Source organism: Budorcas taxicolor, chromosome 5 (assembly GCF_023091745.1).
Source record: "Budorcas taxicolor isolate Tak-1 chromosome 5, Takin1.1, whole genome shotgun sequence".
NCBI classification, from domain to species: domain Eukaryota; kingdom Metazoa; phylum Chordata; class Mammalia; order Artiodactyla; family Bovidae; genus Budorcas; species Budorcas taxicolor.
This window is the reverse complement of record NC_068914.1, coordinates 32,072,382-32,088,461: the sequence shown is the minus strand read 5'-3', so window position 1 is coordinate 32,088,461 and position 16,080 is coordinate 32,072,382. Positions and strand designations below refer to the sequence as shown.

The 16,080-nt window shown below is 56.2% G+C and overlaps 1 protein-coding gene across 2 annotated transcripts in view; it reads left to right on the top strand.

The window, feature by feature from the left end:
- Positions 1–267: 267 nt before the first annotated feature.
- RET (ret proto-oncogene) overlaps positions 268–16,080 on the top strand; it is a 52,933-nt gene continuing 37,120 nt past the window's right edge. For both annotated transcript variants that reach the window (XM_052641348.1, XM_052641350.1), the window contains exon 1: positions 268–514. In XM_052641348.1, coding sequence (XP_052497308.1) covers positions 445–514 — 70 coding nt within the window. In that variant the 5' untranslated portion in view covers positions 268–444. The remainder of the gene's footprint in view (positions 515–16,080) is intronic.

The following is a 16,080-nucleotide window of genomic DNA, read 5'->3' as shown; positions in this document are numbered from 1 at the left end:
GCCGGTACCCGGGTCCCGCACCTCGCCCCTACTCGTGCCCCGCCCGGCCTTCGCCCCGCGTCCGGCTCTGGTCTCCTAACCCTCGCCCCGGGCGCACCGCACCGCCCATCTCCTGGGGTGGCACCCCGCGCCCCGCCCGTACTCCCGCACCCTGGCCGCGCCCGCCCCGCCCCCAGCCCGCCCCCCTCGCCGCCCCGCCCCGCCCCTGCCCTCGCCTCGGGTGCCGCCCGCGCCCTCCCCGCCTCAGTCCCGCGCCCGGAGCCCCGCGCACAGCTGCGGAGAGTGCCTGGGAGCCCGCGCCCCGACGCTCGGCGCCCACAGTGTTCGCCGCGCCCTCCGCTCCGGGACGGGCATGGGGCGGCCCGGCTGAGCACCGCACCCCGCCGCTGAGCCCCCCAGCCCAAGGAAGCGTCCCTCTCGCCGCGGCCGCAGCGTGCATCGGCGATGGCGAAGGCGACGGCCAGCGCCGTGGGGCTGCGGTTGCTGCTTCTGCTGCTGCCCCTGCTCGGCGAAGGTGAGTTCTGTCGGGGACTGGTGCCCGCGGCGGCCGGGGCGAAGTTGGCGCCGCGCGGTGGAGTGGTCGCTTTCGAAAACGCCTTTCTGTTTGCGGCGGGCAGCGGGCCACGCAGTTACTGGCCGCCTGGGCTCCACTGGGAGTGGGGTGGTGTGGCGGGCAGCGCGCCTCGGGCCCCAGGCTGGGCGGATCTCGGGCCGGAGAGGGACACGGGCCGGGCGGCCAGGGTCGGTGCCCAGGGCCGGAGTCGCAGCCGCGCTTGCCTGCCTGCTTGCGCCTCGCGCCACAGCGGCGTCTCGGGGCGAACCGAGCGGGTCTTGTCGGCGCTTCGGTGCAGTTCGGGGAGGACGGGTAAGGTAGTCCTAGAAAGCCTGCCATTGGGGCAGGAGGAGTTGCGTTTCTGTAAACAGTTGCTCCGTCTTGGTTTCCTTTTCGCAGTCCACGTCGGTGCGTTTCTCCTCCAGCTCTGATATCCTCTCTCAGGTGAGAGCGGAGGAGATCTGCTCTTTTTAAAACGGTTGCTTTTCCCTTGTGCGATCTTGCCACCCTACTCCTTAAAAATCCCCCAAGCCTGTGGCCTCCAGGGAGGCTGCCCTCGAGGGCCCGCTAGGGCTGGCCCAGCGCCGCCGGCCCTGGTCCCAGTTCCACCCGCGTCTTTAGAGTCTGCTGCTGCTGCCCCGCAGGGGCCCCTGAAGGTGGGGCCTTTGGTACCATTTGACGGTTCGGGGCCAACCGGCACCAAGCGCTTTGACCATCCTGGAGTGGAGTAGGGCTGTGTGCCATCAGCATCGGTGCTGGGAGGGTTCCAAGTGGCTTTGCAAAGACTGGTCACTGCCCCCACCTCCAAAACTCTTGACAAGATGAATGAACCCCAAGGCTGTGGAATCTTTGCTCCTTACCCCCCGTGGCCACGAATTTTAGTTTCTCTCAAATTGTCCCCGATTTTTCTATCTTAAATACTTATATGTATGTTTGCACCAAATTTTCCTCTGAGAGTAGCCCCCCACCACCCTCCTCCACCTTTCCCTGCGGCCTTTGGGAATACAAAAGGTTCCCTGCTTCTGGCCCTGGGTCCTGCATAGACCGTGGTTTCACAGGCCTGCCCAAGGTTTCATTTGTGTTACTGGATCCTAAGCTCAAGAGGCAGATACTTAGACTGGGATGGCCCCCAGCCAATCACAGGAAAGGCAGGAGAGAAATCCTTTCCATGCCCTGGGGAAGAATGGGGGAAGCATTGGGAGTCTGGGGTTAAGGTTGCTGTGAGGGGGAAACAGGCAGGAGAGGGCTGAAGACGGGAGAAGTAAACACAAACAAGGTGTTGAGAAGATCTCTTGTAACTCTGCTTTGCAACTTTGTAGTGATGGGCGGTTGATCAGGTGAGAGCCGGAAGCCAGGGCGGGCTGGGCGGCCTCAGAGCCTAGCAGAGGACTTCCCACGCCTTTCCTGTTTATCCAGGGTGTCCAGCTGAGGCTAGGAGGACTGGACTGGGAGCGGGGCCGCTAGCATGGACCTGTGACACTTGGTAGGAATGCAAGTGGCTTTTTCACAGCCTGGACTCAACGGAGCGGGGTGGTGGGAGAAAGGCCCTCCCATCCAGGGAAAGCAGGTCTCCTGCCCCACCCACTCTTCCAACGGCATGAGTAAGAAACCATGGCTGGTGACACAGAGTGGAGAGGTACCCAGGAGGAGACAGAGGGGCGTTTGGAGAGGCCTGCGGGCACACTTTACTCAGAGTGGCGGTCCTGAGCTCTCTCGGTGTGGTGCTCCAGACTGCCGCTAGTGAGCCGGGGCCACTGCTCCGGGACTCGCCCAGGCTGGGAGTAGCCCGGCCTCGGGGCGCCCCCTTGTGGATGCAGCCCTTCGGTGGCCGTGCCCTGTTACCTGCTGGGTCTCTAGGGGATGAAAGCCTTCCCTGCTGGCCTAGACCTGCCTCCCGAGACCGGAAGCTCTCTTCTGTGCTGGACGGCTGCTTAGGCAGGGTAGGGAGGCAACCAGACGGAGCGGCAGTGGCCTGGACCCGAGTGTTGGGGAAAGAAAGCACTGCCTCAGCGCTGGCAGGAATGGGCTAGAGGGCTCAGGGGTACTCAGCAAGGTCATAGGACATCACCAGACCCCTAGGGTGTGCCCCCCTCCACGTGTACACACTCTCATTGTGTAAGAGTGCGTGCGCCTTCAAAAAAAGGTGCCATCCCAGACACAGACTCCCAGAGTAGGGCAGGACTGCTCACCCACAGCCTGGAATTTGTGTGAGGGCACAAATTCCATGGGCACGTGCACACACACACACACACACACACTCCTGAACCCATGCTCACACACTTACACTCACTCTTGGCGATCACTGAGACACCACTGCCCTTTCTCAAGGATACATGATCATGAGGCTTTGGACACACTCACGCCCATGCTCGGCCCCTCACACTACACCCTCATCTGGGAAACCCAGCCCCCCTCCCTGCCTCTCCCATACACTGGGACCCCCGTGTGTATACACAGAGACACTTGCCCCTCCCTACTCACACTCAGGGGGCACAGCCCGTCCACCCAGGGCATCCTGGATCCAGAGCTAAAGAACTCCCATCTAGAAGTTGTTCTCAGAAGAGTGTGGCGTTTGGCTGCTCCAGTACAGGTACGGCGTCCCTGTGGCGTGGATGAGGAAACTGAGTCCCAGCTTCCAGGGCTCACCCTGAATGTCTCAGGCTGACCGCTCACCCAGCACCTTCTCCCTGCCTCCTGCTCTTCCTCACTAGGCCTCACACCTCCTGTCTTCCTGGCCTGGCCTCTGGGGTCCCATTTTGCTCAGCACCTCTGCCCACTAGGAGGGACCTGCCCTCCGTGCCTGCATGCCCCTGGGGCCTCTCACTCCCAGTACTGGCCATGACTTACAGCCTGCTCTCCAGGCTGCGGGCCCTGGCCCTCTGCAGTTGGACCTGGGTGTGCCACTCCTGCCCGGACCAGCGGGTGCCAGCAGGTCCTCAGCCAGGAAGGCTGCTCTGCCGACTGTGTTTCTCTTTCCGTCCCTTCGCTCTCTGGCCAGGGACGAGTGATGGTGTGCTTCACCAGGCTCACCTGGGTCCAGCCTCCTTTGTCCTCCACCACAGCCCCCTAAGCCCTTCTGGCCTCTGGGAGCTGCCTGTGGCCCACACTGACTGTCCTGGGCCCTAGCAGAGTCCAGCCTTCTGAGGGAGCAAGGGACTGGGTCAGCTGGTAGGCTTCTAAGGGTGGGGTCTGCGAGCAGAGAGCAAATGGGGAAGTTTATTGAGACCATTGCAAAATTGCCTTGATTCTGCAGAATTGCATTAGGGACGGCTAAGTAAATCACTGGTTTCCTTGGTGGTGTGAAGAAAATGGGATTCTTTCACCTAATGGGGTGCTAATGGCCTTTTAGCCAGGGGAGGAGAAAACAAATTAAAAATTATGGTATCTGTTAAACTGGAGTATGGGGTGCCAAGGGGAAGCGGGGTCGGGGGCAGGAAAATGCTGCCTCGCCTGAGGCCTTCTTCCCCTGTGACCCGAGAGAGGTGTCCTCTGCCCATTGGTCTTAACTGGATAAGGTGATGCCAGCAACGGCCACCCCAGGAAGCCCACGGCCTGCTGATCCTGTGCTCAGCACCACCTGTCTGCTACTGACTATATCCTCCCGAAACCCGGAGGGATGTGGCCTTGTTTTCCCATTTCATAGGTAAGGAAACTGAGGCTCCCACAGCCTGTGTACCTGAGCCCGTGAAGAGGTCTTCATGACTCTGCACTCCTGGTTCTCTGGTTTTCAGCAAGCCCCTCCTCTGGGCCAGCGGCGGTGGGGACCTGCGACAGGGCTCAGGAGGGGTCCTGGGCGGGGGGAAGGTGGCCCGAGCCTGCTCACCCACTGGTCACTCCCTGGTGGGGTGCTCCGGGGGCCCGAGGGGCAGCCTGGCCTGGGTCTGGGAGGGAAGTGTGCTGCCATGCTCCCCAACACCTGAGTCAGGAGCCCTCAGGACTCTGGCTGATTCTCAGATGAGACTGCTACTGTAGCTGATGTCTGGGAGTCCTACGGGTCCAGTAACTGCCTCCAGGTGGGGTCCTGCCATAACTGGCCCCAGGAAGGGGGCGTGCTAATGGTGTAGGCTGAGAATGTGGCCCTTGCACCTGCCTCTGCCTGGGGACCTAGAACCTGACAGAAGGCGCTGTGCTGAGGAGTGGGAGTGAGGGGCAGGGGCTGGGCTTCAGGGCGCGTGGGTACGACTGTGTCTCCTTACTTGGACTCCAGGACGTGCTGGGAGAAGAAAGTGCCCACTGGGCACCCCAGGAAAGAGGCAGAGCTGGAGAAGTGCCCCCCACAACAGTATTGCTTTCTTCTGAAGAAGCGGCTAGTTTCCACTGTGGAGACCCACCCCCTTCCTGTGGATGTGGGGGAGGACACTTCCTCCTGTGGGGGCTGTGTTCGGGCTCCAGTCCCTCATCTCCTCCTCCTCTTCATTTCTTCCTCTTCCTCCTGGTTTCTGCAATTGTTTTTCTGAGAGAGTGACTTAATAGTAACAATAACAGTACTGGTGAGCAGCGCACAAACACCCTCGGAGGGACCACCTGCTCCCCAGGGAGCTTCTCCAGGACTAGGGGAGAATGCAGAAGGTGACTTTGACCTCAGAGCTGTCTCCCTATAGGAGAAATGGGCAGTAAAGGAAGCGCCAAGCGGTCACTTATCTCATGTGTGTGTGTGATTTCAAATGGAAGTGCGTGGCAGAAGGCAGGCTGGGGAGCCGGGCGGGAGGGGCGATGGTGGGCTGCCAGGCAGGAAAGGGGCCCTCCTGGGCTTGGGCCACAGGGTATGATGGCAGTGGAGGTCATCCCCCTCCCTCCCTCTCACTTGCTTCCCCTGGGTCTTCATGGGCCGAGTGCTATGCTTAATGGGTGGGCGCACTTTAGCCTCTGGAAGGCTGGGGGGTTGATATGACTCAGAGAGATCAGCCCAGGATGTCCCTCTGAGGGCCATGACCTGGGTGGCCTCGGGGGTCCTGAAGGGGTGTGAAGACTCAGGCCTCCACACTGCTTTCCCTCCCTGCTCCAGAGCAGCAGAGTGGCGTCCCAGGCCCCCCTTCCCCGACCCCCATGTTCTCTTGCTCAAGCGAGGCTGTGGCTCCTAAGACAGGCTCTGCTGCACCTCAGAGGACCTGAGAGTATTGTCCTGTTCGGGCCGAAGCCCTGGGAGCCCCTGGGGACAGAGCCTACCTCCTGCCTGGCTTCGCCTCCCTACTCTCCCCCCATCCGCCTTCCCTGAGCTCTGGGCCAGACAAGACCTGGGCTTCCATCAGGCTCTAGCCTCACCGCTGGGTAACTGGGAGCCCCTGGCGCCTGTCCCTGAGGCTGGAGGCTGTAAGCCAGTGGCCCTATGAGCTGTCCACTCCGAGACCCTGGGCACAGTAGGGTGGGGCGAGAGAGAGCAAGGAAGTAGAACTAGAAACCATGGTTGTGGGTGTGACGATGCCAGTGGGTCCCTGGGGAAGGCAGTTCAGGCACCACCTGGGCCCTCAAGGAGAGCAGGTGGCCAGCCCTGAGCAAACACCTCTGTTTGCTTTTGCCTGGTGAGTGGCTCCACAGAGTATAGCAGCCAAGGCACCGCTGTAGAAAGGCCACCTGTGCACCTGGACAGGTGTGTGCCCACCTGTTGGTCCAGCCGATGCAGGCTTTCCATGACATCAGTGATACCTAGTGGGGCTGGGGACCTCTGTGGCAGGCAGGGCCCAGTCCTGGGACCAGCTCAGAGAGACGCCCCTGCCCCTGCAGACCCAGGTCCTGGGGGCCTCAGCCCACCGCCCCCAGATTCAGGTACTGTGACTTGACTTTATCCCTGTCTTAAGCCTTCGCTCTTCTGACTTGGGAGCTACTGTCTGGGTTCCACAGAGCCGTGGGCTCCAGAGAAGTGCCCAGGGGGCAGGGTGGCTGGGAGAGGGAGGCAGAGCTCTGAGCTGTGCCCTGAGTACCAGCTCTGACTGCCCTGTAATTGGAGAAAGGAGTCTGCTTCTGAAACAATCAGAACTTCCCTGGTAAGACAATGGACGTCAGAACTGGTTCTAGTTCCCCATTCCCGCCTATGTGATTGCCAGAAATTTCCAGTGGTTCTTAGTCTTAGCAAACGGGAAAAAGACACCATATAAATAGAAATTCCTAAACTTTAATTAACAAAAAGAGGAAAAGAGAAAGTATAAGTTACTAAGCTTTGACGAGCAGCCTGGAAAATGCTTGGGAAGCTATACGTTCCGTGTGCCAGAACCTGAGAGTGAGACAGCTGTGGGGGTGGGGGGGTGATCTGGGGTGTGCAGCCTGGTGGTAGGAGTCCGAGTGGAGGGAAAGAGTTTACGGGGTTTCTTCCTCAAGTTTTTCTGTCCCTGAAACAGCCAAAGACACAGCTACAGTGAAACAGGGAAAGACCCAGAAGCTGGGGGGCTGGTCATGAGTGGCCTTTCTCCTTGCCTCCTCCCCCATCCTGCCCTTCCATCCACTGCTGTCTCTTTTTTTTCTTTCTGGGAAGGAGAAAGGATGGAATCAGGGCTCCATTCCGCCACCTCTTAGCCATGACATGGGCGCACGGCTACCATGCACTCTGCTGTGAGCACATGCTTTGCCACTGGGTTGAGCCTCCTCATCAGATTGGCAGCTGCAGGGGATCTTTACAGGAGACCACGCGTGTGACTCCACAAAGCCTTGAGAAGTCTCGCCGAGGACCCTCTTGAATCTGCTTCTGCAGCCTCCTATCCCCCGTACCTGTATGAGCAGGGAAGACTGTGGACTTGGGGGTGACAGAAACCCCCAGTCTCAACGTCTCAACACTGTTCCTTTGTCTCCTGCTCCTGCCCCGCCCCCACCCTTGGTAGCCACTCCCCACCTGACTGTGCACAGGAGGGGCCCAGAGCTCTGAGGAGTCAGGCCTGTAGGGCCCTGGGCTCTTTGCCCATGTCCACAGGCTGGAATCCCATCACAGGGTCCTTCTCTCTGCAAGAGAAGCCGATGTGCAGAGGAGAGCATGGTGGTTAGGTGGGATGCACGCTGGAGCACCTGTGCAGACTCCTGGGGTCCCCTCTGGACTTGTGCCCCTGCCTCTTCCAGGGTGATCTCTCCTGTAGAGATGGAGGAAGAAAGGGGTGATAAACAATTAAAATTCACTTCTTTTGAGGTATGAAATTAACATAACAAAATTAAAGTGAACAATTCAGTGGGATTTAGTTCATTCACAGCATTGCATATTCATCACCCCTGTGTAGTTCCAGAACCTTATTGTCAACCCCCCAAAGGAAACCCCATACCCATTAGGCAGTGCACCTAGTCCCCCCACACTAGCCCCTGGTGACTGCCCCTTTGCACCTATCTCTATGGATCTGTCTAGTTTGGATATTTAATATAAATTGGCCTTTGGTTTGTATCAGGATCCTTTTACTTGGTTGGAGGTACATCCACATTGTAGCATGTATTGGTATTTCATTCCTTTTTAAGGGTAATATTCCATTGCATGTATTGAGTTGGCCAGGAAGTTTGTTTGGGTTTATGAACTTTTGGGCCAATGCAACATGTATCACATTTATTTATTCATTCATCTCTTGGTGAACATTTGGGTTGTTTACACCTTTTGACGTTTGTGAATAATGCTGCCGTGAACATTTATGTGTGAGTATCTGTTTGAATCCCTGTTTTCAGTTCTCTTAGGTGTTTACTTTGGAATAGAATTGCTGGGTCATGTGATAATTTCAACTTTCTTTTTTGAGGAACTGCCAAGCTATTTTCTGGTAACAACTGAAACATTTTACAATTTTACCAGCTGTGTGTGAGGGTTCTAGTTTTACCACATCCTCACCAACACTTGTTACTTTCTGTTTATATTTTTAAATTGTATCCATCTTCTTGGATACAGAGCAGTGTCCTTACCTATGGTTTTGATTTGCTTTTTCTTAATTATCAGTGATGCTGAGAGTCTTTTCACTTGCTTCTTGGCCATTTGTATCTTTTTTGGAGAAGTAACTATTTTGCCCCTGTTTTAATTGGGTGGACCTTCTTTTGTTGTTGAGTTTACTTTGCTTTATCAGATTTCCACCAGGTGTTGCCAAGAAGCAGTTTTTGGCCAGAGACATTTCAGTGTCTGAACCCTAGGTCCCTTTTGAAGAGGACATGGGTTCATCCAGTGTCCTTCTGTGGGGTTGAGTCACTGGGACCCTGAGGATAGTCTCAGAAGACACAGACCCTAAAGCCACATTGAGCTCAAATGTCCCAGAAGCAATGGTGTCCTTTCTAATATGTGAGATGCCAGTGGCCAAGGACCCTTATGGCAGAAAATAAAGAGGAACTAAAAAAAGCCTCTTGATGAAAGTGAAAGAGGAGAGTGAAAAAGTTGGCTTAAAGCTCAACATTCAGAAAACTAAGATCATGGCATCTGGTCCCATCACTCCATGGGAAATAGATGGGGAAACAGTGAAAACAGTGTCAGACTTTATTTTTTCGAGCTCCAAAATCACTGCAGATGGTGATTGCAGCCATGAAATTAAAAGACATTTACTCCTTGAAAGGAGAGTTATGACCAACCTAGATATCATATTCAAAAGCAGAGACATTACTTTACCAATAAAGGTTCATCTAGTCAAGGCTATGTATGGATGTGAGAGTTGGACTGTGAAGAAAGCTGAGCGCCGAAGAATTGATGGAGAAGACTCTTGAGAGTCCTTGGACTGCTAGGAGATCCAACCAGTCCATTCTAAAAGAGATCAGTCCTGGGTGTTCTTTGAAAGGACTGATGCTAAAGCTGAAACTCCAGTACTTTGGCCATCTCATGCGAAGAGTTGACTCGTTGGAAAAGACTGATGCTGGGAGGGATTGGGGGCAGGAGGAGAAGGGGACAACAGAGGATGAGATAGCTGGATGGCATCACTGACTCGATGCACATGAGTTTGGGTGAACTCTGGGAGTTGGTGATGGACAGGGAGGCCTGGTGTGCTGCAATTCATGGGGTCGCAAAGAGTCTGCCATAACTGAGCGACTGGACTGAACTGAAGGACCATCCTGTGGAAGATCTGGGGCTGGGGAGGAATGTAGGGGGTTCTGGGGACCAGTGACCTACCCAGCCCACTCGACAAGCAGGGCTGAGCAATAGAAGAACCCCGGGCTGTCCTGTCTTACTAAACCTCAATCCAAACTGAAAATAACCAGGCAGATCTGGGGTAAGTTGATTACTGTAATTGCAGCTGTGTGATGTCGTGCTGCCAGTCCCTTGAAGCTGTTTCCTGGGACAGCAGAATGACCAAAGCAGTGCGCCCCACCCCTCACACCCAGAAGCTGCACGAACACTGGGACCCTGCTCAGGGTGGGACAGCCTTGACCAGGGTTAGCAGGAAGCCTTTGTGGGCCCAGGGAGGTCTCATTCAGGAGTCAGGGAGGAGGCAGCCCCTTGCCAGGCTGTCCCATGGATGCTTCTGGGACTTAGTATGCTTCCCTTTTTCTTCCTCTTCCCACACAATATCTGGGAGATTTTTGCTCTTTATTCAGACTCCTGGTTATTTATTGCAGGTTGGCAAGTGCTTGATTTGGAAATGAAGGGTAAGGCTGGAAAGGAGGAAGCAGGTTGGAGACATGGTCTTCCTGACCTTCCAGAGTCAGTCAGCATCCTTTCTCCCTGCCTCTGGGACCTTCCTGGTTTTCCAGGAGGTCCTGGCTGGGGGAGCTCTGAGCTCTGTAATAGATCTGGGTGTAAGGGAGAACTAGGGTGTAAAGACCCCAGTATGGGGCAACAACACACCTCCTCCCAGCAGCCTGGCTCACCCTCATCCCAGAACGTATCTGCTGGTGGTCAGCCCCTGCATGATCCCTTCACAGCCCGTGACCCAGCAGACACTGACCAGGACGCCAGTGCATTCCCTCTTGCCTATCCCTCTGCCCTCCTCTTTCCTGGGACCGTCCTCCTTGAATCACTGCATCTGATTTGCCTCAATGGCAGACCTTGGTCCAGTGTCCTCTCCTTGACCTTGTATGAAGGTCAAAAGAGCACAGGGACCGTACCCAGGTGAGACTGAGCTCCCTCAATGGAAGGATCTGCCCTTGGCAATTCCCCCTCCCAAGACTCTCAAGGGAGGTGCCAAGAGACCCCGGGACTCCAAGGCTTCCTCCTGGGAAACTGCCCCTAGGACTCTGGACACTGGGCTGAATGAATTCAGTCAGTCTCACTCCAAGAGTCAGAATGTTAGTCTGCTTTTATTTTGTCATCCATTTTGTTCTTTGAATAAATGCTGCTGATGACAAGTTGTCTTTAATAAACCATGTGTTCTTTGTAAAAAAAAAAAAAAAAAAGAGGGAGGGAGAAAGGCGGAGAAGTGGCTCTGGCTCCCAGCAGTAGGCGCTTGGTCCCAGCAGCCCTTCCAGGGAGGGTCCCTGTCCTGTTCACAGCTGGGAACAGATGCAGAAGCTGAGCACTGAGCCGGCGTGCAGCAGGCGGAGAAGCGTGGCCTGCGCCTGGCTCTGCCCTTGTCTCTCTGCTTTCATGAGTCACACTGAAATCTCTCCTTTCTATCTAGACTCACTTCTCTTAGGTGAAGTGTGTGTGTGTGTGTGTGTGTGTGTGTGTGTGTGTGTGTGCACGATCGCACGCACACATGCTCAGTTGCATCCTACTCTTTGCGACCACATGGACTCTAGCCCGCCAGGCTCCTCTGTCCATGGGATTCTCCAGGCAAGAATACTGGAGCGGGTGGCCATTTCCTCCTCCAGGGGATCTCCCCGATCCAGGGATCGAACCCGGGTCTCCTGTGTCTCCTGCATTGCAGGCAGATTGTTTACCTGATGAGCTTTCTGGGAAGCCCTTGCTGGTTAACATTAAACCTGGGCTAGGCGAGAACGGTGCTGAGGGGAGGGGCAGAAACGGGCAGGACCTTGGCTATTCAAGGAGATGCAGCAAGGTGACAGATTTGTTGAGATCTGGGTCATAGTGCCCTGCTGGGTGTGAGGGGGACAGAGTCAAAGCCTGGGGTGTCCTGACCTGTCGCCCCCCTGGCTGGGGCTGACACACCTGCCGTTGGCTGGGGCCACATAGCACAGGAACCCCAGAGCCAAGAGAGCCTGGTGACCTGCACAGTCATCAGCAGGCCACTTGGGTGGCCAGTCTTTTTCCAGCCAGGCCTTGCCCTGGGTAAAGAAATTAATTGTAACCTAATTGGCCGTTTCCTTTGCATAGCAGCCGGAAGGAACTGCTAGTGAGGCTGGTGATTAACTCAGCAGCAGCTGGGAAATCACATTTGGGCAGGAGTGTCCATCGTCTGAGTGAGGCTGTTGCAGCTGGTCCGGGTGGGTGGGGATGTGGGTGGTGGCCGCGGGCGCTTGCTGGGTGCAGCCTCGCCCCCCGGCCTCTGAGAGCAGAAGGTTGGGGCCTGGGCACAAGGGAGGAGTTTGGGCTCTTGGCTCCATGCAGCTGGGCTGCAGACCTTGTGTGCACACCTCACTACCCCAACCTTCAGCCACAGCCTGACCCCTTCCCTCCCGTCAGCAGAGGACTATGCGGATGGCATGGCGGAGGAGGGGGTTGTCAGGAGACCTAGGCCAGGTTGCAGTTCCATTCTGAGAGCAAGAGGTGAATTCTCTTTCCCAGAATTGGGAAACACGGGGAGAGAGAGGTCTGCAGTGAGAGCTCAGGCAAGGTGGGCAAGTCAGAGCTTTTCACGTGTGGAGGAAGGTGCCTGTGCGTACAGGTCTGTGGTGCCTCTGAGGCAAGGCCTTGTCCTCCGGTCTCTCCACCTCTCTTCACCTGCTCTTCCAGGCCCCCAGCCACCCTGTCCAGCAGGGCCCAGGCAGACAGGTGTGTGGGGAGACACAGTATCCCTGCATGGGGTCGCCTGTCCTGCCCACCGTGGTTCACACAGTGAGGCTCAATCTGAAGGGATGATGGAGGGAAGGCCTGCAGAGCTGGGCTGTGTGTGAAGCCCCTGACCAGACAGGCAGGCAGGAGCCTGGGCTCTGCGCTGGACAGAATCCTCAGGAGCATGGCGAGCCCCGGGCACCCTGGGTGTGCCAGGGTGGCTGCTCACTCCTCCTTGTGTGCCAGGCCGTCCAGCTGGCCCTTGTTGGTTGCCCAGGCCAGCCCTGGAAGCCCACTCAGCCTTGTGGCCACAGTGGCACACAGGCTGCCCACTGAGGGCTGCTGGCAGCATTTGGGAAGAGGGAATTTAAGACTGGAATTGAGGCTGCACTCGTGGTGACTAGCGTCCTCACTGGGCACCAGGTAGAGTAGCCAGCCCTGGCTTTTATTCACCACCCACATGTGTACTTAGCTGTCCAGCTTTGGGAACACCTGCATAGGCCAGAGTTTTCTCGATGATTTTGTAGACAGAAGCTTCAGTTCCCACCATCAGGACTGGGGCAAGCTATCATATTCCCCGCAAGGAGGCACTGGCTTGTGACCGCTAAGCTGAGCCCAGGACCCGTGAACAGAGGTGGCTGGCTCTCAAAGTGAGGTGTCCATGAACCATCAAATTACTGAAGCCACCAGGCCTTCCCTTCTCGCCTGCTCTGTGCTGGGCATCAGGCAAGGTTCTGGGAATGCAGCAGTGAACAGGGCAGGCCCAGGGCTGGCCTGGTGGGTCTTTCCAGTCCAGCTTTCTTCCCACATCTTATGTGGGTCAAACCTGGCATAGCTGCTTCCTTTGGAAGCCTCTGGATGCCTGGCAGAGTGATGATGGTGATGATGGTTGGAGGGTGGAGTGATGGTGGCTGGTGATGGTGTAGGCGTGGTCAGCAGTGGTGGGTGAAGGTGTGAGGTGTGGTTGTGATGGTTGTGATGTCAGTGGTGATTAGGGTGTGGGGATGATAATATAGTGAGGGGCTGAGTTCAGGTGAAGTTAGTGATGGTGGTGGCGATGCTGTGTAGGTGGGGGGGTAAAGGTGATGGTGGTTGTGGGGAGAATAGTGGTGATGGTGTAGCTGGGGGTAGTGATTGGGGTTGGGTGATGGTGGTGATGGTTTTATGGCCACACACAGGAGGAACGGAGCATCCCACCAGTCCCACTTATGGCCACAGTGGGGCTAGCCAGCGGGGCCCTCTCTGCGCTCATAGGCACAGGCTCTCCTGATCTGTGCTTGTTTCCTAAAAAGCAGAAATTACATTACAATCCCTTGCAAAACTAGCCTCCACCTGGGACAACATGGAGATTGTAGGGTGTGTGGAGCATCCTACAGGGTGGCCCTGCCTGTGAGTGCACACGTGTGTGTGTGCACATGTGTGCCGTTCTGCCTAGCGTCTCCCTGTTGGCGGTGTTCCTCAGTTACCGGGTCCTCATTTCCTGAGCCGTGGTGAGTGATTTCGTTCTTCGCTGTCCTCAGGGCTTGTTTGCTCAATGCCACCTTGGGCCTCACCCAGGCGGGCTGTGCAGTAGAGGGCTCTGTGTGCCCCACGCGAGCCTCATGAACATTTTGGGCAGGGTGGCGGGGGGCATCCGCGAGGCTCCATTGGGCTCATCCTGCCGCTGGCCACCCACCTGTGGCTCCCAGTGCCTGTCGGACCAAGCCAGGGGGTCTTGGCCAAGGTGATCTCACCCACCTCTCTGATGCCCTACCCCCTCTCCTATCCCAAATTCTCACTGTTTTCCAAATATGCCCAGCCGTTACCCTTTCCCCCACCCCCTGCCACTCTGTCCATGAAACCGTTTATGTATTAGTTTGTTCCTTTATAGATTCATTGGTGGTTTCACTCACTAGTTTGTTCTTTCAGGCAGATTGTGACCTGATCTGACCGACCCTGGCTCCTCTGGGGCAAGGGCCCTATGGGGGCAAGAGTGGTCTCAAGGAGGGACTTTCCTGGTGGTCCAGTGACTAAGACTCTGTGCTCCCAAAGCAGGAGGCCTGGCTTCAGTCCTGGTCGGGGAACTTAAATCTTGCATGCCACAGCTAAGATCCAGTACAGCCAAAAAAAAAAAAAAACAGAGTGGGCTCAGGGAGGCTAGGTGGTCCTCTAAGCTGGACTGAGATGAGGGAGAGGGTAGAGCGAGTTGGTAGGGATGGCTCTGGTCCTCGGGAGGAGGTCAGGGCTGGTGAGCGTGGCAGTCCTTGGCCTGGAGGCAGCCACTCGAGCTGTGGGACTGGCTGCCATGTGCTTAAGGAGACTCTGGAAAGAACACCTAGAAGATAAGCTGAGACAGAGGAAGCCCACATGGGAGTGAGCAGGCTGGCTCATCAGAGTGAAACAGGAGAGCTCCAAACACAGGAGGTCCTGAAGCAAGCAGAGAGAGGAGAGAACCAAGAAGGGACCATTAGAACGAGTACAGAGCTCTCAGAAGCAGGACCCGCGGAATTGTGCTTTTGAAGGACAGAATAACTATCCTGTAGAAGTCTCAGGGCTTCCCAAGTGGGCTTCCCAGTTGGCGTAGATGCTAAAGGATCTGCCTGCCAATGCAGGAGATGCAGGTTCAGTCCCTGGATCAGGAAGGTCCCCCTGGAGGAGAAAATGGCAACTCACTCCAGATATTCTTGCTTGGAAAATTCCATGGACAGAGGAGCCTGGCAGGCTACAGTCCATGGGGTCACATGAGAGTTGGACGCGAGTGCGCACTCGTGCACACACAGAATTCTGTGCTCAGAAGAAGTGCCTTTCAAGAAAGAGGTAAAAGTGATTTTAAAAGAAGGGCAAGGAAAACACAGACCCAGATTCATGTTTGCTGCGAGTGGATGAGGTGGAAGGGGGGTTGTGGGAGGGGCAGCACTGTTGCTAAACGTCCAGTTAAGTTGAGTGTCTGCTGCAGAATACTATTTTGACATAAACGTTCTGCAAAATATACTGTTTGTACGTATCAAATATTCAAGTAGAATAAAGAGAAAACGTGAACAGGATATGAGAGGAGGGGCGTGGGGCGGGCGAGGAGAGGGTAATGGTGCCAAAAGTTGTTGTCTGGGCGGTGGGGCTGGGGGGGACCCCCCACAGGGACAGCTGGCCCTCAGGGAGAGGGGCCTTCCCTTGGGAGGAGTCCATGAAGCCTGCTTCCTGTTCCCGGTGAAGATGATGGCATTAGGAAACCGTCTGTTAAGGAGATTGTGCTGGACCATAATAAAGCTGTCATCTGCAGGATCTGGTGCTCGTCGCAGGCAGGAGCAGGGCTGCCCGGTGAGTGGATTTTGCAGGAAGGTACTGCTTTGCACACAGATGTGAGCAGTGTTGTCCCCCCTCTCAGGTCTTAGATCAGACCATCTCCCCATGCGTTTTTCTCTTGAGAGCCCCCAATTCTGGCTTTTACATTGCAGTCCTAGGACATTCGTTGTCCGGGGCCTTGTGTAGGATGACCACGGTGACTGCCACTCACTCTGATTAGTCAAGGGTGCCCAGTTAGGAAGCACCTGCCTGGATCTGGGCTGGTATGGTCAGACTGGCAGCACATCCTCTGTCGAGGGTAGCAAGGAGGTCGAAGGAACCTCAGGGAAGCTGTGCATGACCCCTCGTGGCCAGGGCTGACCAGGGGGCACTGGTGAGGTGAGCCTGCATTCAGGGCTGGTTAGGCTCGGTCTGTCTCACTAAATGAGCAAGAGGATGGGGGAGGTGGGGGTGGGTCTGCAACAGTGTGAGAGAACGTGCATGTGAGATG